Source organism: Asparagus officinalis, chromosome 6 (genome assembly GCF_001876935.1).
Source record: "Asparagus officinalis chromosome 6, Aspof.V1, whole genome shotgun sequence".
NCBI classification, from domain to species: Eukaryota; Viridiplantae; Streptophyta; class Magnoliopsida; order Asparagales; family Asparagaceae; genus Asparagus; species Asparagus officinalis.
In genome coordinates, this window is record NC_033799.1 from 9,602,952 (window position 1) to 9,628,444 (window position 25,493).

A 25,493-nucleotide genomic window follows, 5' to 3' on the forward strand; every position below is an offset into this window, starting at 1 on the left:
ATGCCCTCTTTACTTCAATTTGACTGTATATAGGCTTGCTCTCTGAAGATATTTTGGCCTCTTCAGAGGGTCTTTGGCCATTGTTTTTCTCTGGGTATTTCACAAAAAAATTTGATTTAGTTGTTAGTTTTATGGGAATAGTGGACCACCCATTTCTTGATCTGGTACAAAAGGTTAGATCTTGGTTTGGTGGTGTTTCTGTTCCTTTAGAAATGTCAGGTTATTGCTACGACTGAGCTGCGGCCGCCTGTTCTGTAGAAAGTGTATGCAGCCTGTTTCTGAGATGCCCAAGTTTTGTAAGTTGTGTTTCCACGCAATCAGCAGCAGCCACGTGGAGCTCGCTGACGGGCAAGCGAGCTCGGTGCCCGATTCGCCCTTGTCGAGAATTCGCAATTCGAGGGTTGCCCATTTGGCTGAACTGTCTAGCTTCTCTTCTCCTCGCTCCTCCAGGTATAATTTCCTGATATAGCTTGACTTTTAGTATAATTGTTATGATTTTTTTATGACTATTAGATGTAATTTAGTACTGTTGTTATGCATAGGAGTGATGAAGAAGAAGATGGTAATGATAGTGGAAAGAACTTCTTCAGTCCTCCAAGTGAGCAGGTGTCTCAGGATGTATCTGACGTAGATTCGGTTAGTATTAGTACCGGTCTCGAGTTACATAGTTTTAAATCTGTGTATTCTAGTCTTTTGGATAGTCCTAGTATAGGTGGTGAGACTACAGGAGATAACAGTCCTTTAGATCGAGAAGCTCCTAGCTACTTTAGAAAAGCTGGAGCTGAGACTGAGGATTTGTTGGAGGGCTCCCATGATTCGGGGTATGATAGACTCTCAGTATACAGAAATCACGCTAGTCAAAAGGTTCAAAACCTGTTGGATTTTGAGAACAATAAGCATATTTGGGATCCTCCGTTGCCTGAGGATGAGAACGATGATATGGAAACCGGGTTCTTTGGATATGATGATGAGGATGAAAATGCCGGTGATTGTGACAATGTTTTCTCTTCTGGTAGCTTTAGTAATCGATCTTTGGGTATAAGAGAGAGGCCTAGTGATGCACATAAAGAACAATTGAGGAATGCAGTTCATGGGCATTTTAGAGCGCTCGTTTGTCAGTTATTGAGAGGAGAAGGGCTTCAAGTTGGAAGTGAAGATGGTAACAAAGGATGGTTAGATATTGTTTCTTTGTTGGCTTGGGAAGCTGCGACTTTCGTCAAGCCAGATACCAGCAAAGGTAGCAGCATGGATCCCGGTAATTATGTGAAGGTGAAGTGTATACTTTCAGGAAGTCCGAGTGATAGGTAATATTTTTGTTTTGCTTTGGTTATAGATTTTGATAGCTTTTTTCTCTTTGCTGTGAGAAACTGATGTGGTTAGATTCTACTTGCAGCATTCTTGTGAAGGGAGTAGTTTGTACGAAAAATATCAAGCACAAGCGAATGGTTTCTCAGCATAAAAACCCGAGATTGTTTCTTCTTGGGGGAGCATTGGAATACCAAAGAGTTACCAATAAGCTGGCATCTTTAAATACTGTACTGGAACAGGTACATCCTAGTCCTATCTAGTAGTTTCAGTGTTTTTTCCCCCTATTTAATTAATACGATATCTGAGCTCATGATTATTTACAGGAAACTGATCACCTTAAGGTATCCTTATCGAAAATAGAGGCCCATCGGCCTAACGTTCTGCTTGTAGAAAAGAGTGTATCCTCATATGCTCAAGAGTATCTACTGACAAAGGAAATATCACTGGTGTTGAATGTGAAGAGGAAACTTTTAGAGCGAATAGCCCAATGCACAGGTTCCCATATTGCTCCATCCATTGATAATATTGCTCCAGCAAGATTGGGATATTGTGACAATTTTCGGGTAGAGAAGTTTTATGAAGAATGTTCATCTACAAGCCATCCAAATAGGAAATTCATGAAAACCCTCATGTTCTTCGAAGGTTGTCCACGTCGATTAGGATGCACGGTAATGAATAATATTTTTATCTTTCTTTCCTGATTTAATCCTTTCCTGTATCTCGAATTCATTTTATATGTAATGTGTGTAATTTTCTTGTATTCTTTATCTGTTTATCTCTTGGCTAGGAGAATTGAGGTAATGGAATTAGCTTTGATCTTGTCTTTTGACGCCTATGCATAATGGAATTGAATTTTCTTCACTGCAATTTTGGAAGGGTAGAAACGTTAATCATAACCGTCCAATAGTATTTAGACGGTTACGATCCATTCTTTGTATCACTACAACTATTCTTCCTTTTGTATTGCATCTTTTTGTCCGTTGTTGTCTTGTGTTTCATGATATCCCATCATCAGAAATCAACAATAATATCAAAGGATATCTCCAATGTTATTACTCTACTTTTACCAGGTTACTATATTATCATGTTGCAGGTCTTTGATTGTGTCCCTGATTCAACTTATATATACTTTATGTAGGTTCTTCTACGTGGCACAAATCGCGAAGAATTAAAGAAGGTTAAGCATGTCGTTCAATATGCAAGCTTTGCAGCCTATCATCTATCACGTGAGACATCCTTCCTCGCTGATGAAGGCGCTACACTTCCTAAGGTTCCCGTCAGCCCTCAAATGATCTTAACAACAAAGATATTGGATGCCGAGACTAGATCTTTGAAGAATTCAACTTCAATTGTCCCTGAGGCACGCCAAATTAGCTCATGCACTAGTGATGCAGTTAGTTGCTTCCTTCAATGCTCAGATGTTCCATCTCCTCGTGGAGATATAAGCACTAGCGACAGTTTTCAGTTAAAAAGGGAAACTTGTGAACCTTTAGATTTTCCTACTGATCTAGGAGATCCTAAAGAAGTGATTACGAGTACGATTGCAAAAGGAAGAAACAGTGAGCTTTATAAGGAACTTATGTCAGATAATGAAGGGATGATAAAGGGAGCATATATTGAAAATGAGGCTGCAGACTACTTCTCTTCTGCTGACAGTCAAAGCATCTTGGTTTCCTTATCTACTACTTGTGTGCTAAAAGACACTGTTTCTGAACCCTCTCAACTCTTGAGAATTAAATTCTATGGAAGTTCCGATAAGCCCCTAGGGACATTTCTCCGTGATGACTTATTTGATCAGGTATCACCTGTTTCAATTATATGATACAAGTTTTAAGGATAAATTTCACAAAAATCCCCTGAACTTTACAAATCACAGAGAACTGACCAGACTTTTCCCAATTTTGGGAAGTGAAAGGGTAGTTTAGACATTTTACTTCATCTGTTAATGTTGTTTATGAGAAATTTCAATAGTTCATGTAGTTTGGTATAGCTTTGTAAGTTTAGTAGGGGATTTTCTATGATTTATAAAAGTTCAGGGATTTTATGCAAAAGTTCCTAAAGTTTAGTAGGTTTTTTTTTTCCGAAATGGATGGACCCCCTTAGTTCTAGTTGCAGATAGACCTCATGAGTGAATTTTTTTGACTCTTTTACCCTAAAGAATGCAATGTTTTGACAAATATACGTCCTGAAGTCAAGAAATTCTCTCAGGGGGTCTATTCTCAATTAGGTGCTAGTAGAGGGAGTTTATCTACAATTAACCCTTTCAAAATTTACTCTAATTACAATCCTATAAGGAAGTCTTTTGCTTTAATAGTTTATGGTATTTTACCACCTGGACAGACATCTTGCTGTCAATCTTGTAAAGAACCAGCAGAAGCCCATGTTCGGTGTTATACTCATCAACATGGCAGCCTTACCATAAGTGTTCGTCGACACCCTTCCATCAAGCTACCGGGAGAACGAGATGGAAGGATATGGATGTGGCATCGATGTCTCAAGTGCGAAAACAGTAATGGGGTCCCACCTGCTGCTTGTAGAGTTGTCATGTCCGATGCAGCGTGGAGCCTTTCTTTTGGGAAATTTTTGGAGCTTAGCTTTTCGAATCATGCTACAGCTAATCGTGTTGCAAGTTGTGGCCATTCTCTCCAAAAGGACTGCCTTCGTTTTTATGGGTACTAGCTTTTACCTTGTGCACTCCTTGTTCTTACTTGCTCTTGATCCATGGATGGGATAAGGCTGTGCTGTATGAATTTAAATCTTAATTAGCTTGTTACTGAGACAAAGTAATGCATTGTTTTTTGTCTTTATTATAAAGAAATTTTAAGGGCACGGCTATCCAGAAAAGCATTGCTTGTGTAATTTAAATGCAAGAAAGAATGGCTTTTCTATATTTCGTTCTGTTTTGTTAATAAAATTTATTGGGGTGTTATAATATAATAAATACAATGTTTGAAGAAAATCTCCTCTGCTTTTGGTGTTAAATTTTGGTCTCACCCTTTATTTCTTTACTTTGACAGGTGTGGAAGCATGGTTGCCTTTCTCCGTTATTCCCCTGTCAATATTCTTTCCGTTCAATTGCCGCCTTTGGTGCTTGATTTTGCTTGCCAAAGCCAGCAAGAGTTGGCTAAAAGAGAGGCAGTTTCTGTATGCTATTAAATTTATTCGTTATATATTGTGTTGTATCATACTGTAACGTAGATATTTATATGTCTAGTTTCTATTTCTTGTAGATTGCAAGCAAAATCGAACTCCTACATGCAGAGGTCAAGGATGTACTCCACACCTTTGAGAAAAAGAATACAACCTCCAAGTGTGAAGCTGTAAAGACAAGCATCCACAAGTACATTATGGAGCTTAAGGATCTGCTGGAGAGGGAAAGAAATGAATATGATGTAAGCATGATGCCATAAATATTGTTTTCTACTTTCCATGTCATCTATTTTGATAATCCATTTGCTTCCCTACTTTTACCAGCATTTTTTCCGTCTAATAACAGGTATTTCTACAGCCATCTCCCATGGATGATAGCTCACCCTCTCTGGAAACAATAGATATACTAGAGCTAAATCGTTTAAGGAGATTCCTCCTAATTGATTCTCATATGTGGGACCGACGACTCTGCCTCTTGGATTCTTTTTCCAAGTCAAAAACCTCTACCTCCAAACTTAACCCACTAGAATGGAGGACTGAGCCAATTGATATTGATGAGAATTTTAAAAAGTTTTCCGAAGGATCCATATCAAAGCCCAGGAATTTGTCTAAGCTTCAGGAAGAGCTCGACTTGTGTCTTTTAGAGTGTCATTCGAACAACTCAGTTGAAACTGACTGGTCGATTGAATCCGTTGAGGGCTATAATGGTCCTGCATACAGTTTTGTTTCTGATCATTATTGCAGAGGAGATGATGACATGCAAACCACTAACGAAAATTGCCCTGAAATTACTTCGTTGCAGAGATTACCATCAGCTGCTTCCACTTTGTCTGATAAGATTGATTCCTTATGGAGTGGTAACCCTGATTCTGATGCGATTGGATCCATAACTCTGTTGGATAATCCACTCTATAGAAAGGCGATTTCTCCTCTGAGAGTTAATTCGTTTGATTCGGCTTTGAGATCACAGGACAGAATTCGTAGAGGACCTTCTGCTTCATTGCATTTGACTTCAGTGAGATCATTTGATGCATCGGGAGACTTTGCCAGTACCAATATTTCTCAAAGATCTCCAAGGTCCAAGAGAGTAAACTTCCTTCCGGGTGATGCCCCCGTCTTTATATCCTCAATCTATAATATGGTGGGTGAGGGGGCCCGTTTGCTACTCCCTCAAACTGGACGTGATGATTTAGTGATTGTGCTCTATGACAATGAGCCCACCACCATTATATCCTATGCTATTAGTTCCCAGGATCATGCTGATTTCTTAACATCAGATCATCAAGTGAGCCACGAAAGTTCTGCTAGGCCATCAATTTCTCAGTTTCAGTCGGACGAGGCAACTCACTTCAGGATTTCTTTTGATGATGACTCGTCAATTCCTAATGACAGAGTGAAGTTTTCTGTGACATGTTATTTTGCTAAGCAGTTTGCTGCACTTCGGAAGAAGTGTTGTCCCAATGAAGCTGATTTCTTGCGTTCTCTAAGCCGCTGCAAGAGATGGAATGCACGAGGGGGTAAAAGCAATGTATACTTTGCTAAGTCACTTGATGAGAGGTTTATCATAAAGCAGGTCACAAAGACGGAGTTGGATTCTTTCGAGGTATTTGCTGCTGAATACTTCAAGTATATGACAGAATCAATAAATAGTGGAAGTCCAACCTGCCTTGCTAAAGTCCTTGGTATTTACCAGGTTAAGTTTTTTTCAAAAACCTGCACACTTATGTATAAACTATATATTTGTGTTCATCCTCATAATTCTTCCTTTGTTTCCTTCATTAGGTGACTGTTAGGCATTTAAAAGGTGGACGAGAGGTGAAGATGGATATGATGGTGATGGAGAATCTCTTCTTTGGGAGGAGTTTATCAAAAGTCTATGATCTCAAAGGCTCATTGCGTGCTCGGTACAATCCTGATACCTCTGGAAATGACAGTGTTCTGTTAGACCTGAATCTGTTAGAATCAGTAAGAACAAAGCCGATATTTCTTGGAAGCAAGGCAAAGAGAAGATTGGAACGAGCTATCTGGAATGATACATCATTTCTTGCGGTATAAATCCAATCCTTGTCAATTTATGTCAATGGTTTCTTCTTTGTTGCTATAATCTTAATCATATATGGTCCATGGCATTGATAATCATCCAGTATTACATAGCACCATTGATCTATGAGACTAACTGATTTATGCAAGTACATCCAATGTGTAGACTTATTTTGTTTAATTGCGAATGGGAACACTCGTTTCGGCTGTCTAATCATGACATATTTATACACATCTACATGTACATCAATAAATTACGGGAGTGTCCCTCTTTGGTTTTCCATGAGATGACAGAGAACTTGGCATAAATTTTTATATGTGGTACAGTGAATCTAGTTAATCCATTAATCCTACAATCAAACCCCAGTTATATTTTATAGTAAAATATTCCTAATATACTAGTACAGTGAATCTAGGTAATCCATTAATCCTACAGTCAAACCCCAGTTATATTGTATAGTCAAAAATTCCAACTATGCTAGTACGGCGAATCTGGATAATCCATTAGTCATGTTTCATATTATAATTATCGACAATTGAAATTGAGAATTTATAGCACGCTACTTGTCTAAAAGCTGATTTTTCTATCTTTCCCATTTCTAGTCTGTTGATGTCATGGACTATTCATTACTTGTTGGCATCGATGATGAAAGGAAAGAACTCGTTATAGGAATCATCGATTTCATGAGGCAGTACACATGGGACAAGCATCTCGAAACTTGGGTGAAAGCTTCAGGCATCCTCGGAGGCCCCAAGAACGAATCCCCAACCGTGGTATCTCCATTACAGTACAAAAAGAGATTCAGAAAAGCAATGTCGAAATATTTCCTCACTGTTCCTGATCAGTGATTCATCCTTATCTGCAAATTACAAAATTCTTAAAGGTAAAGAGTAGTGAACATAACAGGCAGCAAATTTTTTTTACAGGTTTTCTTTTGCCCATCCCGCGCCCCGCCCGATTATAATGTTATCGGACTGCTCATTGTATATGGGATCAGACCCTAGACATCAAGCTTTTGAATTGCAATGTCTAGGCCATCGGACTTGTAGAGTTTGATCCCATTGCCTTCTTACGGTATTTACTTTTTTTTTCCCTTCATGATTGCATTTTATATTGGACATACTGTACGGCATTGATGCACCGAGCATTGAATTAATTTATGGCTATGGAGATTTTTGTTTTGTTCTTCTTCTTCTTTTAGTTGTTGTTATTATTATTATTATTATTGGTACAAAGAACCATAGCTTAGTATCAGCCAAATAAACCCCGAGATGTAAAAGAAAGGGCTTCCTTCTTTTTCTTTTTCCTTTTTTTATTTTGGCTTGGAAGTGACATTGTGTCCTGTATTTAGAGATTCGGAATTTTAATTAATGTAATCAATAATGTATAAAAATATTTAAAAACAAATTAAGTATGGAATTTTAAAAGGATACTTACATAGTGAATTAATCTTCAACCGAGATTGATGCATAACAGTCAAACCATACTCTTCATTGGCCTCTTTGTCGAGGTTTTACCATCTGGATCCTGCCACTGAGAAGAAAGACTTCAGATAGAAAGAAACTCTTATACATGAGAAGTACAGAGGAAAACAAGCAAAAAGGAGTAAACCAAAGCGGATCCGTCTACAACTCAAAGCACCTTGCCAAAGCCCATGGATCAATAGGGACTAGGGTTTTTCTTTTGGGAAGAGCCTAGACTAATATGCCGAAATATATTTATACAAAGATTAATTAAGGTAATTTACCCCACAAATATCCACACCTTTGCTCTGGGTAGATAATAAACTGATGGGCAGAGTTATAGAATCCTAAAATGTTCGGATATCCTACTTAAAACCCAAGATATTTTTGGACAACCTCAATAACCTACGGTTATTTGAAAGTGGATTCCAAAAAAAAACAAAAGCTTTGATTGTTTAGTGACATTTTCAAACTTTTTATAGGTTATCTCAACATGCGCTAGACATGGGGTTGTGAAATTTTTTATCCTTTACGAAGAAAATATTTCACAATTTAATGTGAGGAAATACACATCCCCGCAAATAGAGTAGTAGACGCTAATAGGGCAATAGCCTATTAATATGAAAAAAATAAGGTGCTCCACTTTGTACCTTAATAAATATCAATTTGCATGTAAAATAGTGTACTAATTGTAACAGATTTGTTCTTGGCCTTGCCAAAAGATTTCCTAGTGATTTTACCAACAAGACTATATTTGTAGGTGGGCAGATACATCTTGGTACGCATACCTTAGAGGTCACCCTTGGTGAGCTTACATGTATCCTCCAATATGGCCTAGTCTATAATGTCATAAATTAGATCCAATCTTTCACTGTACAAATAAAGTAGAAGATAAATCTAATTATCTAATAACGAGGCACATTTTAAAATCAACTAGGAGATTAACTTGACGTTCTATGCAAAACAGATAATTCTAGAAGTAAATCTATGTAAGTCACCCATGTATGGGAAACTAACATGAATCTCACAAGTCTAACTACCAAGAGACAATTCCTCATCAATGATGGGAGTATTCTAAAATCTATTTATTCCCTGAATCCGGAGAACACCTTTATGCATTGACGCCCAACACTATTATATATTCTCCCACTAGATCTTTTTACTCCTATATAAAATCTTTTGAAACTCTACAAACTAGTCTTTACCCTGCAGATGTAGTCCACACATCCCAAGTTTTTGTTAGGATTGTGTCTTTGATTCTTTATATAACTTCATGAGAATTAAACAGGGTTGGAGGTCTATCATGATTAGGAGATTATATCTCATCATGATTAGGAGTTTGTATCCTATTCTAATTAGGAAGTTAGGTTAGAAATATGGTTTTGGTTTCTCTCTATATATTCTTCTATTGTTAGAGGAAAAAAAAAGGAGAGGAGAGAGAGACAATACTATTATAAACTAGGGTTAGCAGAGGGCGTAGACTGATTCAATAATATTATGCGAGAGACGTGGGTTTCATAATTTTTGTCCATACAAAAGATTACAACATTAGGAGAGGACTTCGCAGTCTTTGTCTGTTCAAAAGATTGTAAGGAGAGGGCTTTGGAGAGAACATGAGAGTTGATTATGTATGTGAGGTTGAGAAATTGAGAGATGAGAGTTAAGTGGTTCTTCTTGTAGTTCTCCCTGATACATAATGGATTTTCTCATATTGTTGCCCCGTGGATATAGGTCAAAGTTGGAGCTTTATTCCCACTCCCAGTAGTCTGTCTTCAGTAGTTTGCTTGGAAAGTCTTTTTTCGTAAGCAGGAGCATAGCACTTCGCAGGTGAAGGCGCAAGATGTTCTTCTTCCCTTTATAGCGGCTTCTTTCATTTTCACATGAATATTGTACTATTTCCCGACATCGGAGTCGATCGAACCACGCATATCACAATGTTCTTTCTTCTTGATTGTGATTATTTTATATCTCTTGATTATGGGTTGGCTTATGAGTTATGCAGATCGTAGTAGGCGGAGAGACAATTCTCTAACAAGTGGTATCCGAACGATGGTGATGGATCCAAAGTTGAGTTCACAAGATAGAAAACAATATCGTGCAAGATTGAAGATCAGCATTACGATAACCAAGATGAAGAAAAAGAAAAAAAAACAAAAAGCGACCAACTGAAAGAACGCCGACGATCTAAGGCAGCAAAGGGGGCGAGGTCTTCCGCGAATCGCCGACCGCGGGCTGCAGGTTACAATGGCGACGAACGAAAAATTTCTCACGTGAGAGGACTTGAGAGTCCTGTGGGGTCCGCGTCAAGGAGGAAAATTCTTTTCACGTGAAGAGAACTAAGTTTACATTGGTGAAGCAATCTGGTGTTTGTGTTTGATGGCTGGTACTTGGTGTTTTGAAGGAGGCACGTGGCCTTTTGGTTGATGAGTACTAGTCACATGGATAGATTGAAGCACTAATTAACTAAAAAACAAATTTTGGATATGGTGTGCATTTTGTAGTGTTTGATGTTTTGTTCAATCAATGACTAAGGTTGATTGAAGTATAGATTAATGAATCGTAAGCGGAATTCTAGCGATCCAGGAGTTGATTTCTAGGTTTTTGAGTGCTCTAAATGTGATGGAAGGGTTTGATTATTCAAATTATGCTCAAATTAGTCAGAAGATAAAGGAAAGTTCTAATAGTGGTGACAAGACAAATCTGATGACAGATGGGGCAAACATGTATGCTACAGTTGAGACTATTATAGAGAATTAGATGTAATTTTAGTAATAGAGTTGTCATTATATAATTATTCGGAGTCATCGCAGGAGTATGAGTTGGTTGGTGTGTAGCCTCGTGGATGATAGTGTCAATTTATGTGGAGCTTGCAAGCGGGCACAACCGACTGACACACATGTTGATGAAGATGCTGCCATTAGACTTGTAGAGAGTTGTAGGAGAATGAGTGCTCATAATTGGTCCGAGCTAAGTGATGGAGGAGATGAAGGCATAGGAAAAGTGCACCGAGAGGTGGTGAAGATTTCATGGTGCGCACAAGAGAGGTGGAGGCGCCACAGCGAGGCAGATGAAAGTGAGGGTCATAGAGGCATCTAGGTTGGAGCACAAGTGTTTCAATTAGGAGTGCAGATGCTTTAGATTGAAGTACACAAGAAACAAAAGACTCTAGTAGGAGAGGCAAAGTTTCAAGATGGTAATTGTATACCTTCAAGGGGTTTTGAGAATCAAATCCATGGTGAAGATTGTTAGGATTGTGTTTTTGATTCTTTGTATAACTTCATGAGAATTAGATAGGGTTAGAGGTCTATCATGATTAGAAGATTGAGTCTCATTGTGATTAGGAGTTTGTATCATATTCTAATTAGAAATTTAGGCTAGAGATAATGTTTTGGTTTCCTATATATATTCTTCTATTGTTAGAGAAAAAAAGTAGAGGAGATAGAGATAATATTCTCGTAATCTAGGTTAGCAGAAGGCGTAGCCTGGTTCAAGAAAAGTATGCGAGAGGCAAGTGTTTCGTAGTCGTTGTCCATGCAAAAGATTACAATATTAGGAGAGGGTTTCACAGTCTTTGTCCGTTCAAAAGATTGTAAGGAGAGAGCTTTGGAGAGAATATGAGAGTTGATTATGTATGTGAGGCTGGGAGATTGAGGGACAAAAGTTAAATGGTTCCTCTTATAGACCCTGATACATAGTGGATTTCTCGTATTGTTGCCCCGTGGATGTAGGTCGAAGTTGGTCGACAAAACCACGTAAATCTTGATGTTCTTTCATCTTTATTGTGATTATTTTTTATCTCGTTGATTGTGTGTTGACTTCCAAGTTATGCAGATCATAGTAGGCCGGGAGACTAAAAATTTCCAACAGTTTTCTCGGTTGCACGACCTCATTCGCAAAATGATCGGCTTGTCTGTAGTCATAATAATTGATCCTGCTCTTATCAATTGACTTTTCACCTTTTAATCGACTTCTTTTATTTCAGAATCCATTCTGAAAATCTCTTGGGGTCCACTGCAATTAGGCTCATTTCCTTGCGCACAAGGTTCAACTACCAAAGTTAAAGTAGACATGTTAGCTTTGAACACACCCTGATGTTTAGACTCTAACTTCACTTTTATTTACACATCCTCAGATGTTGTCTCATCTGCGACATGCAATAAAAGTAATAAATATTTTCCCTGGAGTTTTGTAAAGCCCTGATAACCACCTGAATTTGCCACTCCTAGCACGATGTGGTTCCAACCATCTCATGATCCCTGATCATTAAGGTTATCAACCAAAGGTGAATTCGATGTTCTACCCCGTAGAAATATTGTTTGAATCCAACATAATAATCAGAACTTGGGTCCTCATTGAAGAGACACATTCAGACCTCGCCTTAAGAGCATCATCAAAGCTCTTAGTTTTCAAATAATCCTCAAACTCCCCGATAAGACCGCTCCTCATACAATCCACTTAGTGAACCACTTGAGCGATCTCTCAGTTTTCAAACTTTGTACTGATTGGTATCATGTCTTTGAGTCTGAGTTGAACCTTATTCCGGCTCGAACATTATTGCCTGAATACTTGCTTAAATCTCCTGTTCTCAAGAGAAATTTGCTCTTTTGACAGAAGTATCTATGACTTACAATCCCGGGCTGAAAGTGGAAAATTATGTTGGTACCATTTTAAGAGAAGGATTAAGACACTCAAATTACAGATATGTTAAGATTATTGGTATTTTGCATGAAGTATTGCTCTTCCCTGAAGAACATTCTCTCTCTTGGAGCATTTTATTTTGATAATCAAATTACTTTCCAAACAAAGGGAAGAAGTCCTAGAACCCCCAACCACAGTGTTCAAAGATATATTTTTTAAAATTGTTATATAATTTTTTTGAAAATGGAATATAAGATTTCATAGAAATAAACTAGAATGAGTAGTTAAATCATAATATCATCTCTACCTAAAATCTCCCTCATAAAATTATTTGTTTATGCATCATTATGCGCGGAAACATGCAGAGTACAAAAATAAATAAGAAATTTGACAATTTTATTTAACTACCCTCTTTTAATCTTGTCAATTTTATTAGAGTATTTTATTTCTCGTAAAATTGGTGCACGCCCTAGATGCTCTCACTAGAATAGTTGCCCGTCACAAGTCTTCAAGACTTATTATGATTTATATAAATCAATTTTGGTATTTAAAATAATTTTTCTAAACTTTCAAAGTTTAGAAAAATTATTGTTCAGCAAAACTTCACAAACTCTTAATTATGAAACCTAGTGGGAATTTTATTAGAATTTTTTAAAATTTCTAAAAATACTTCCCCAAAATATGAAAAAATTTTAATTTTTTGAGAATTCTCTAGAATTTTTATTATTTTCTAAGATGTCTTTAGATTTTTCCAAAAGTATAATTAAAAAAATTCAAAAAAATTAAAAATTTTCTAAAAAAATATTTTTTATTAATGTGCATCTAAAATTTCACAGAATTTTTAGATTTTAGAATGTTTTCTAAAATAAAAATATTTTTCTTAAAAAATAGAAAAACTTATTTATAAATATGCCCCTAGGTTTTCCATAAACCCTAGGGGACTGACACATGTGGAAGAGGCGGCATGTTTGTCAAAAAATTTGCGAAAATGTTGCCAGAAAATGTTATTAATTCTTCTTAACTGACATAATAAAGGAATGAATACAATATCTCGATATAACCTCTCTCTAACTGACTTAGAATTTTTTTTATAGTTTCTCTTATCTGTTTCCCGATTTACAAAAGAGAGAAGGAGTCAACGAAGATCATTCACTTTGTTTAAAACTGGGTTCTTCTTAGTGGCGATGGGAGCTTGAATCTTGTATCCCGTTGACGATACGAGCACCTCGCTTCGTGGAACGTTGGTCTATTCCTCTTGACTTCACATCGGGAAGAACTTGCGAGGCAAGTTTAAAACTCTTAACGAGTTAAGAACTCTAAACGAGTTTAAAACTAGGTAAAATAGTTAATTTCAGAAAAGGTACTAATCCTTTTTAATTAGAATAAGCCGATCGGTTCTTCAACCGAAAATGGTTCAAAAGCCAAGCTTTCAAAGCTCCAAAATCTCCAACCAAAGCCAATTCAAGATGATTCCCCCCAAAAAGGATCCTTTTTTAGCTGACATCTTAGCTATTTATAAGGGTTTAAGGGGTGTAACCGTCTCCTTAAATCACTCCTTAATGAGGGTTTAATACCCTTAATTTTTGTAAAATAGTTTTGGAAACGTTTGTAGGGTCAGAAAATATATGATTGAATTCCTTGTTTTAAGAAATGGGCCTGATCACTTATTACGAATCCCTTACAATCACTCACTCTCGATTACAGAGGAAGAGAAGATTAATTTGACTTCTCTTTTGTTTAAAAGTGGGTTCTTAGTGGAGAAAGGACGCTTCTCTCGATGCTCAAGCCGAGATTGCTTCCCGTTGACAATCAGAACAAGATCACAAAAACTTCTGATGGTGGCTTGGATCACGAAAATGCAGACAATAATCTCTCTTCACACGATTGCCAAAACTCCTCTAGAAGTCTCCAAAAAAAGTCCCTTCTTCATAGCTGCTCATGGCTATTTATAAGGTTTGAAAACCCGGCAGGACCTCCCGCGAGGCCAGCCGCAGCAGTCCCTCCCAATCCAGATGGACCAAGTTCAAACCGCCAGCCTTACCGGTTCAACGTGCTCGCGCAACTGAAAAGCATCCCCGTGCGAATCACCATGTACGACCTCCTCCGGTTATCCAGGGGTTTAATACCCTTAATTTTTGTAAAATAGTTTTGGAAACGTTTGTAGGGTCAGAAAATATATGATTGAATTCCTTGTTTTAAGAAATGGGCCTGATCACTTATTACGAATCCCTTACAATCACTCACTCTCGATTACAGAGGAAGAGAAGATTAATTTGACTTCTCTTTTGTTTAAAAGTGGGTTCTTAGTGGAGAAAGGACGCTTCTCTCGATGCTCAAGCCGAGATTGCTTCCCGTTGACAATCAGAACAAGATCACAAAAACTTCTGATGGTGGCTTGGATCACGAAAATGCAGACAATAATCTCTCTTCACACGATTGCCAAAACTCCTCTAGAAGTCTCCAAAAAAAGTCCCTTCTTCATAGCTGCTCATGGCTATTTATAAGGTTTAAGCACGTAACCAACGTGCTAAAATTATGGGTAGAGGACGTAACTGTTTCCTTCAATTTAGCCCACATCGGTTAATGGGGCGAAACGTGCTCCTAAAGTTTAACTCATGTGGCTAACTAAGTCTCCAAACCCGTTACCATCTGGATTTCTACGGACGACGAGCTTCGCTGCATGGTGAAGTTTATATGATTAGATGAGCCTCAATATGTAGTAAGGTTCGTCTTCTAAGGCCAACTTTATAGCATAGCGAACTCTGTCTCCACTGACATCATATGATGAGCTTCGTATCTACTAACGAACTTCGTCTTCTGAGTTCAAATGCGTAGCAAGTCTTGTCAATTCCCTTTTGACGAGCCTTGTCTTCACTAATGAGCTTCACGTCTGGTGATGAGTTACGAATCTCGTATCTGATGACGAGCTTCGAACCTTATATCCAATGACGAACTCCGAACCTTATATCCACTGGTGACCTTCTAACCTCGTATCCAACGACGAGCTTCGAACCTCGTTTCCACTGGTGAGCTTCGAACCTCGTATCCAACGATAATCTTCGAACCTTGTTTCCAATGATGAGTTTGTTGAGCCTCGCTGCCTGGTAAGCCTCGTTTCTGATATGGCTCCTTGTTGGGTGATGAGTCTCATTTTTTACCAAGACTAGGTTTGTCCCTAGGACAACCTTAGTCATACCTTGAAGTTTAGTATTTTTTAATGCCTACTGTAGGCGTCAAAAAATGCTGAGAGATATCCAAATACAGCTCAAAAGGAAGTCATCCAAAATGTCAAAAAGAACACAAGTATAGACTGTCTCGCACGCGAGACAGTCTTTACTATCTCCAGTTAAACCACGAAAAAGGTGGTTAAAGGTCGTGGGAGAACTGTTTCAAACACGTATGAACGTGGGTGTAACTGCCCCTTTAGCCGCGGCAGTGTCGACTGCCGCGCTCTTTGGCCGCGACAGTGTCGACTGTCGCGCCCTTTAGCCGCGACAGCATCAGCTGCCGCGCCTAAAGAGACAGTTATTGACCAGCTATTTCTTCAGTTATCGTCTAAGGAGGCTATAAATACCCCCCTATGGTCATCATGGACAGGGGCTGAGCATTTTCCAGAGAGATTAGAGCAGAGAGCCTTGAGTTTTGGTGAATTAGAGCAAGAGAGAGAGTCTTCCTTCTTCACAAACATCCTCAAGAAGCTTCTAGCGAGTCCTAGAGATCTAAGCTCAGACTTGATCTTTGGAAGAGTGAACATCTTACATCGATAAGATATTCGCTTCAAATTCTTACTTCGATAAACGAAGGAAGAATCATTAAACCCTTCACAGTTCAATCAGAATCTGTGATTTGGTGGTCCACGAGTCAAAGCGCTCCCGGCACAGGCAAAGATCCCACGCAAGCAGCGATCCAAACAACGATCCTGCGTTTGTTTCTAAGAAGTTGTAATTTTCATTTTGTTGTGTAAAAGATGTCTTATAAAAAGACTATTTCTTTGAATTTATTGTAATCGACCGAATATATAATGAATTCCACAACGAGACTAACTTTTGACGCAAACAAACTGGCGACCACAGTGGGAGCCAACGGTCTCGCTGTCGAGACCGTCGTGTCGCAGCCAATCATCAAGATCCCGGTTGAATCCATGGTCGAATACGAATTCGACCAAACTAAGTTTGAGGAATATCTCTCATCATCCTCTTCAAGATCTTCATTGTCTCGCAAGTACAAGAGGATCTCACCATTGAAGAAGATTTATATGCCAAAGAAGGCACTCGCCTGATTGTTGCTGAGGATTTTACTCGCAACATCTCTGCTCACATTGGCTCTTCTCCAATTAAGGAGTCATTAAATTAAAGCCCACCGGCATTGACGAAAAGAGCTCGTCAGAGACAACGCCAACGCCGTGCTCGCCAAATGGCTAAAGCCTTGGAACAAACCGACGGGGTTCGTTATCACGCGGACCTAGAGTCGAGGAGACATCGAGTGGTTCAGTTGTCTCAACAACCAATCATTCATGTCTCTGCTAAACTCACGACGGAGGAATGGACTATTGTCAAAAGGACTCGTTCGACCCTCAAAGAACGTATACAAAAGCGTCGTGCAAACGCTGCTCATGCCCGTGCTCTCTTACAACAAAGACGAGAAAGGAGGAAGGAAACGGTGACCAAAGAACCACCGAAACTCTGCCAAGTTTGGATTCCAAAGTCTAGACTTATGCAAAATCAGCATTCGGAGCCCGTTAAGACTCCATACCCGCAAGGGGGTGGTTTTAAACGTGCGACTCTCGACATAACCTTGGATCTCTCAAAGACAAAAATAAATTATCCTGAGAATGCCAACAAGGTTTTACACCCCCAGAAGAAGACGCATTCACCAAATGATATCATCATACCTGGGAGGTCATGCCAACAGACGATACGATTTTTTGGCAATCATACCGATGAATCGTATTATCAAGTTGGGGTTGTGAATAATTTTCGAAAGAGAGTTATTCGAGAAATAAACTCTCATTGTTCCTGTGCGCGACTCGTTAAAGCAGCATTATCAGAATGTGACTGTTTCAAACGAGAAGCCATCCCACGAAGAGTCTCTATATTGTCGAAGCCTAAGCCGAGACCGAGACATTTCCGCAAAAGAAAATCAGCTGCCCAAGATGATGAATTCCCTGAAGTCACCGTCAATGTGGCTGATAAAAGAAAGTCTAAGCGGCATTCAAGTGACTCAAATCCCGACTTTTAACCGAGAGGAAAAGTCAATCCAAGAATTGCTCAAAGGATGTCTCGACTCCAATTAGGAGCCATCAGACGCAGAGATTACAAAAGAATGCAAGAAGGAATGTCCTCGGAGGATGAATTCTCGGACACTTGTTCTGCAATCGCTTCTGATGATACAATGTCTAGCACGGGACAAACCAGAGAAGTACTCACGATCACCTCTGATCAATTTGATCAAATGCTTCAAGAAGCTCTAGCGAAGCAACGTGAAGAAATCAGAGTTGAGATGAAGACAGAGATGAAGTTAGCTATTCAACAAATGAGAGAGTTGCTAACTCAACAACCTCAACCTCCTGAGTCCAGTCAGCGAGCTGAATCCAGCCGCCACACTCAGAATGGTGTAGATGACAGTAATCCAGAAATGGATGAAATCATTATGGCTGATACACCTCTCAATGACAATAACACTGGGGGTGGTTTAACAGATCCTCCCAATAACAACATTGGGGGTGGTTCAATTGCACCGCTTAGTAACACTGGGGGTGGCCTAATTATTTTTGCTCGACATCACTCAGAGAGAGATGAAGATGAGGATAAGAAAATGCAAGAGCTTGAAAATAAAATCAACGCTTTGATGACGGCTCAAGAAGTGAAAAAGACGGGTATTCAATGTCCCTATCCAAGAGAATGGGATTCAATACCGTACCCGTCAAAATTCAATCTGATTAACTTTACACCGTTTGACGGGAAGAGCGCACCTACTCAGTACTTGATTTATTTCAAGTCTCATTTGGGCATGATCTCTGGAAATGAGGCTTTAATGGTCCGGTCATTCGTTGGCACCCTTTGTGGGTCCGCCTTCGATTAGTACCGACGTCTCAAGCCAGGGAGCATCAATTGCTGGGATGACATGGAAAGTTTGTTCCTCAGTAATTTCTTCGATGATGACACTGAAGTGTCAATCGGAACCCTTCTGGATGAGAAGCAAAAAGACGGAGAGTCAGTCGACAATTTTGTTAAGCGTTTCCGTAACAAGGCAATGAATTGCAGAGACCCTGTTACAGAGGAGTTCATCCTGCAAACATGCCACAATACTCTCTCCATCGATGTCCTGGAAGCCCTGGGGGTCGTCCCATCCAAAACTTGGAAAGATTTGAAAATGCGCGGTGAACAAGCTGAACACTTTCTTAAAAGAAAGAAAGTTGAGAGAAGCCGACCGACGACATCTACAATTGCTGTGAACGCGACTCTCGATCCGAGGTTCCAAAAGGAGTATTCTTTCGAAGATGATGAAGCTCCAGCCATATTGGAATACCTCATCGCTAATGATAAAATTGAGCTGCCACCTATTAAAGATCAGGAGGGAGCTAAGAGGATTACGGATCCAAACTACTGTGCGTACCACAGAAGGGTTCTTCATCCCACTGAGATTTGCTTCGGACTCAAAAATAAAATCCAAGCATTAATTGACTCCGGCGTCATAACGGCGAAACAAGCCGATTAAAGACGACTATACTCCATTGGATACACGGGTATAAACTATTTTCCCCTAACTCCGAAGAGTATACGAGTATAAACTGCTTCTTCATGTCACTCCGAAGAGTATACGAGTATAAACTGCTTCTCAACACTCCAAAGAGTATACGAGTATAAACTGCTCCTCGATACTCCAATAGGTATATGAGTCTAAACTGTTTACCGCTCTTGATGGGAAATTCCTGGAGAATTTTTACATTCTTAAGGATAACCCGGTCATGTAACTCAGTATGATGTTAGACCCAGTTTCGCGAAGGAAGCTGGGGGTGGATGGTTCATATAACGGGAAGTTCCTAGAGAATATTACTCCTAATATTCTTAAGGATAACCCAATAATGTGGCTGAATATAATTGGATTTAGATTCACCAAAGAAATGGGGGTGGAATACCTCAATTCATTCCAATGGAAAGTTCCTGGAGAATACTACACATGGTATTTTTAAGGATAACCCAAAACCGATTAATTATTCAAGGTGAAAACCAATCATCAGAATAATTTATTCTTAATCATGATTAAGAACCTCCCACCGTGGCTATTTAATCATTTCCAAGATGATTAAAACCTTTCTACAGTGACTTTCGAAACATTCTTTCGTTGAGATGAGATTCAATGACTTCATCGGGTCAATTTTCCCTCACGAAACTCCCACGGAGTGATTGTGGAGTGCTTAATGATTCACGGTCCTCCACCACAAAATCCCTCACTGATCAAATTAATTGATGGTGGGTCCACCAAAATTCTTCATGGTTGAATCCATTCAAACCCCCGCTGTGCCTAAGTCTTTAACACTCCCACTGTTGAAGTCCTGACACGACATCCAAAATTTCAATCAGCTGATCCATAGCGATTATCAAACCCCCACCAAAAACTCCCACCAGGTGTTGTGTACAAGTTAACATTCCCATCGTTATTTGTACCTCGCTCCCACTTCTTATTTGGTCAAACCTTTAAACAGTTAGGACCAAAACCAAAATCCCCTCTCGATTCCTTCCATGAACGAGAGGTCCACAAATTGAACAGTCAAACCTTTAAACAGTTATGATCGTCTCGAATTCTCATTTGGTCAAACCTTTAAACAGTTAGGACCAAAAGCCAAAATCCGCTCTCGATTCCTTTCATGAACGAGAGATCCACAAATTGAACGATCAAACCTTTAAACAGTTAGGATCATCTCACTGTCTATTTGGTCAAACCTTTAAACAGTTAGGACCAAAGCCAAAATCCCCTCTCGATTCCTTCAATGAACGAGAGGTCCATAAATCGAGTGATCAAACCTTCCTACAGTTAGGATCACCTCGAAACTCCCACTTGGTCAAACCTTACTACAGTTAGGACCACAGCCAAAATCTCCTTTCGATTCATTTTGCGAACGAAAGGTCCAGCTTTGAATTGGATAATCAAACCTTATGACAGTTAGGATTATTCAAACCAATCCAGATTCTCTAAGTGGAGATCCCACTTTAAGTTTCTTTTGCACCAGGAGATAGGATATAAAATTCTTCCTCTCCAATTTCGGGTTTATCTCTACCAACCAACAAGAGACTAGGAGATAGAATATAAAATTCTTCCTCTCCATCATTGGGTTCATCTCTACCAACAAAAAAGAGATCATATTACTCCAATAGGTACACGAGTCTAAACTGTTTCCTTACCATCAACAGGAAGTTTTTGGAGAATATCACTTAAAATATTCTTAAGAATAACCTGGCTACCTCCCAACGGGTATACGAGGTTAAACTATTTCACGAGAACTCTAAAAAAATACATGAGTATAAACTGTGTTCCTATGAAGACTGATACAGTGATTAACAATGCGGTATCAATTTGATGACAAAAGCTGAATTCACAAGTACAAATTTCAGCTTCAATTCAAGATCTCGACGACGGTCAAGCGATGAACGCCATGCCGAAAGGATCTTAGCTATTCTACAAAGCACTGAATAGACTGAGAGACAAAGAGATCAAGTGTTGAAGCCATCTACAGGTTCTTCTATACGATCTACCCAACCAAGCATGGAAAGGATCATAAGTAAGACCTATCTTATCCAAAGCATCCCAGAACTCCTCTATAAAAGATTGAGTCTGGAATACTTTGGAGGGGGTATCTGTAGGCGTCAAAAAATGCTGAGAGATATCCAAATACAGCTCAAAAGGAAGTCATCCAAAATGTCAAAAAGAACACAAGTATAGACTGTCTCGCACGCGAGACAGTCTTTACTGTCTCGCACGCGAGACAGACTTTTACTGTCTCGCCCACGCGAGACAGTCTTCTGTCTCGCCCACGCGAGACAGTCTTTACTGTCTCGCCGTGCGAGACAGAATTTACTGTCTCGCACGTGAGACAGCTCTCAGATGGTCAAAACCGCCTTTGTAACTGCCCTACACGATGCCCACTAACTGTTCAAGAACTGTGGGAAACGTCATGGGCCGAGATATCACTGTGTACTGCCCAAATAACGGTTAGTTGAAACCGTGGGAAGGCAGTTAAACACGAAAACGCTTGTCTGACCTTTACTGTTTCCGAGACAGCGTTTTACATGTCTCGCGGCCGAGACAACAAACACTGTCTCGCCCGCCGAGACAGCAAACACTGTCTCCGGCAGCCGAGACAGCAAATGCTGTCTCGCGAGCTTGTTTTCCGCCAACTGTTCCTAGGGGCTATAAATACCCCCGAAGGCCATTTTTTAGAGGCGGATCATTTTGAGCACTTCAGAGCAATCCAGAGCAGAGAGAGCAGAGATCTTGAGCTTCTGGAAATTCCTTGAGATTCGAGCTTTGACTTGATTTTAAGAAGAACGACTATCTTACTTTGATAAGATATCGTTTCAAATTCTCACTTCGGTAAACGAAGGAAGAATCATCAAACCCCTCACGATTCAATCAGAATCTGTGATTTGGTGGTCCACGAGTCAAAGTGCTCCCGGCACAGGCAAAGATCCCACGCAAGCAGCGATCCAAACAACGATCCTGCGTTTTTTTCTAAGAAGTTGTAATTTTTATTTTGTTATGTAAAAGAGGTCTTATAAAAAGACTATTTCTTTGAATTTATTGTAATCGACCGAAGATATAATGAATTCCACAACGAGACCAACTTTTGACGCAAACACCTACAAAACCTCCTTCAAAGTTTTCAGACTTGAATTGGGTTGTATGGAGTCTGAAACACTTTGAATCATATTAGGACAAACTTGGCCTCATTGTTCACAATTTAATGCTTCTGTAAGCTTCACTACGAAGTTCGGCAATTGGCTGAGCTTCGTCTTTCCATGTGAGTATTGTCAGACTCACGTCTGTATGACACCTTTCAGCCTTATCAGCAATAACTATTACGCACCTTTTCTAGACCCGATATGTGCCTACTAGCTGGTGCCTTAAGATATCCTCCGTGGATCTCGCCCGCAGATCTCATTGGGAAAGGGATTCATCCAACGATCTCAATCGAATATCTCGGCCCTTAATTTGATTTCTCCCGCCTCTATATATATAGCGTCATTATATGAATTTCTTCTTCTGATCGCTTGAGTTATCAAAACCCTTCATCTACCAAATTTTGAACTTTTGTTCTTAGAGAACTTCTAATCCGAGACCAATGGCTCCTAAAACCGCCGTAAACAAAGGCAAGGGTAAGAAGGTGGCCGGTCCTTCATATGATCCTGCGGATTCGTCTGTTTTCTCAAGTAAAAGATCTGAATGCAAGATCTGCGCTTCAACACAGATGAACCATGTCTATTTTAGACTTAGGTTTCTTAAGGGAGATGAACAGTTTCTCTCTTTTTGAGACAAAATCCATCTAAAAGACGACGTCTTTTGATTGGACGAAGTTCGTCTGCCCATTGAGCTTCATATGTCCAACCGTGTTGGCTATTCTAATGAGGTTCATCCTTAATGTCTGTCAAATGATTTTTTGCCTGACTAACAAACTTCGTCTTTACTGACAATGTTCTTAAATTGATAAACTTTTTCTTCACTAACGATGTTCATCCAACATACAAAGTTAGTTCAACTAACAAGGCTCAAGGTTCATTGTTAGATGAAGTTCATCTATTAACGAAGTTCGAGGTTCGTCTATTTAATGAGGTTCGTCTATTTAACGAGGTTCGTTATTAGATGAGGTTCATCTATTTAACGAAGTTCATTGTTGGAGTGACCTTCATGTCATTAGACAGTGACTCATTGTTTGAGCCAACTTTGTTTACCCTTTGTGCAGTTGTGCATCCATCTGTTCCAATTCCCCTACATGGGGCTTTTGGAGCAGATGGTACCCAAACGATGGAATATGATTTCCACTATTCCTCTCTTGAGGGCATCCCTATGTTCGGGGATCGAGAACAAGAAGAACTTGGGCTTCTTTTTGAGCCTTCAATCTCCACTTTTAGGCGTTTGATCACTGACGCTCCCTTAGAATTAATCAACCGTGACCACATCGTGAAGCCTGTTTTTCTTTTTGGAGACTCTTCAGAGGATCCAGTCTTATTGGAATTGGCACCTATCGGAAGCTTAGGATTGTGAACAGGCGCAATATGTGCTTGCCCCCGATGGAAGTTGACCGTTCTTTCACCACCCTGAAGATTGTTTCTGCTCCAAGGAAGATGGACTAGGACTTAACCCCGACACAAGATGGGGTGATATGCGGCCATTTCTCTAGAAATGACGCCAAGATAGACAGTAGCAATCGCTACATAACCGGACTGTACCCGGGACTATTTCAGAGAGAATCGCCCGTCGGTGAAACAGCTGAGGAATAACACCTTTTGTCATGCCCCGCTTCCCAAAATACCTGAGAATCAGAACGTGAACAAGTCCGTGACGTATTAGATTGAAAAGAAATATACACTATCATTTTTTTTCTTTTCTTCTCAATCAAATACGCTAAGCGTCAAATACATAAATCTTAATCACAGGTCCCCGATCACAATAGCAAAAATATAAAGATAATCCAGAATAAGAAATAAGCATATCATCCATGGTAAATCATCCCAGACAAAAATATGGGTCAAACATATCATTATTACAAAAACGATCCAACTAGGAATAAAATACATAGTCCATAATAAAAACAAGTACTGATAAAATAACTAAATCCATCATCAAACTAAAGAAATAATGTAAAAGAGTTCTAGTGTTCATCAGCTACTACAGAAGAAAACTACTACGTCTCAGCTTGTTCTTCTACTCCATCTGCAAGGCGCTCCTACTGAGAATCCTCTAGCTCTTGTATGATTCCGAACTAAGGCTGTCCGTCTCCTAAATCTGACGTACACCAGAAAAAAATAAGTGTACGTCAGCGTGTATGGCACACGACATGATCCCACAAGGGAGAAATAGGAACAGTCGAATGACCAAGGCAAAAACAGTAATAATAAATAGAAGCATACAGCTAGATACTAAAAACTAGATAAAATCCACCAATAGTATATAATAGTCAAGAATCTAAAAAAATCAAACAAGTAACAAGATCATGCAGCTAGCCATCAGGATAAGCATCCAAGTAACAAAGTTATACAACTAGATGAGATTAATACTTAAAAATCTACAACAAGAGACGTAGTACGTCGAGCAAAATAATCCAAACAAGGAAACCCTCATGTATATACCCATATGTCTCAAATTATAAATAATTAAATATTAATCCTGATCTATGTATGAAAAGAAATACAATTGATCTACATCTCACAATAATCATACTTAGCCAAGAATCAAAGTCATGTAACTAGCCATTCTAAAACAGATAGCTGGTTCACATCTCATAGAGTCAACGCTCATATCATCGAATAACTAACTATTCATATATCCCCTAGGTGCATCCAATCAAATAAATTCATGAACCAAAGTAGAGACACCGATCTATTTTGGTCCAACCAACCAACCCTAGTGGCGACACCGATCCACTGTAACTCAACAAACCAACCCCAGTGGCGACACTGATCCACTGGTGCGAGCCTGGAAGATATATCAACAGCCTTATCCGATTACATGAACCATAATTTTCCCATCCCAACTCTTCTCGCTTTTCTAAGTCAACCATAATCTCATTGGAAACTCAGGTTCACCGCCTAAACCAGTCAACTTACTCACACATGTCACTAAGTCTGATCATGACGCACAAGGCTACTAAATCATGAACTACTAAGGTTCTCAACACA

At 39.3% G+C, this 25,493-nt stretch overlaps 1 protein-coding gene across 2 annotated transcripts; it reads left to right on the forward strand.

The window, feature by feature from the left end:
* On the forward strand, positions 237–7,688 carry LOC109845130 (putative 1-phosphatidylinositol-3-phosphate 5-kinase FAB1C). Of its 2 annotated transcripts, none has more exons than XM_020414340.1 (11): positions 237–450; positions 543–1,304; positions 1,394–1,547; positions 1,632–1,976; positions 2,447–3,106; positions 3,649–3,980; positions 4,326–4,452; positions 4,539–4,700; positions 4,805–6,151; positions 6,241–6,507; positions 7,102–7,688. In XM_020414340.1, the coding sequence occupies exons 1-11, from the start codon at positions 266–268 to the stop codon at positions 7,345–7,347; spliced, it is 4,587 nt and encodes a 1,528-aa protein (XP_020269929.1). In that variant the 5' UTR covers positions 237–265; the 3' UTR covers positions 7,348–7,688. The 2 variants fall into 2 exon arrangements, with proteins under 2 accessions (XP_020269929.1, XP_020269930.1); XM_020414341.1 differs by having other exon boundaries at positions 7,169–7,314.

Coding starts and splice junctions, on each gene's coding strand:
- LOC109845130 (XM_020414340.1), top strand. CDS start 266: ATGCAGCCTGTTTCTGAGATGCCCAAGTTTTGTAAGTTGTGTTTCCAC. Junction 1,548..1,631: donor TAAATACTGTACTGGAACAG/GTACATCCTAGT, acceptor GATTATTTACAG/GAAACTGATCACCTTAAGGT. Junction 3,107..3,648: donor GTGATGACTTATTTGATCAG/GTATCACCTGTT, acceptor CCACCTGGACAG/ACATCTTGCTGTCAATCTTG.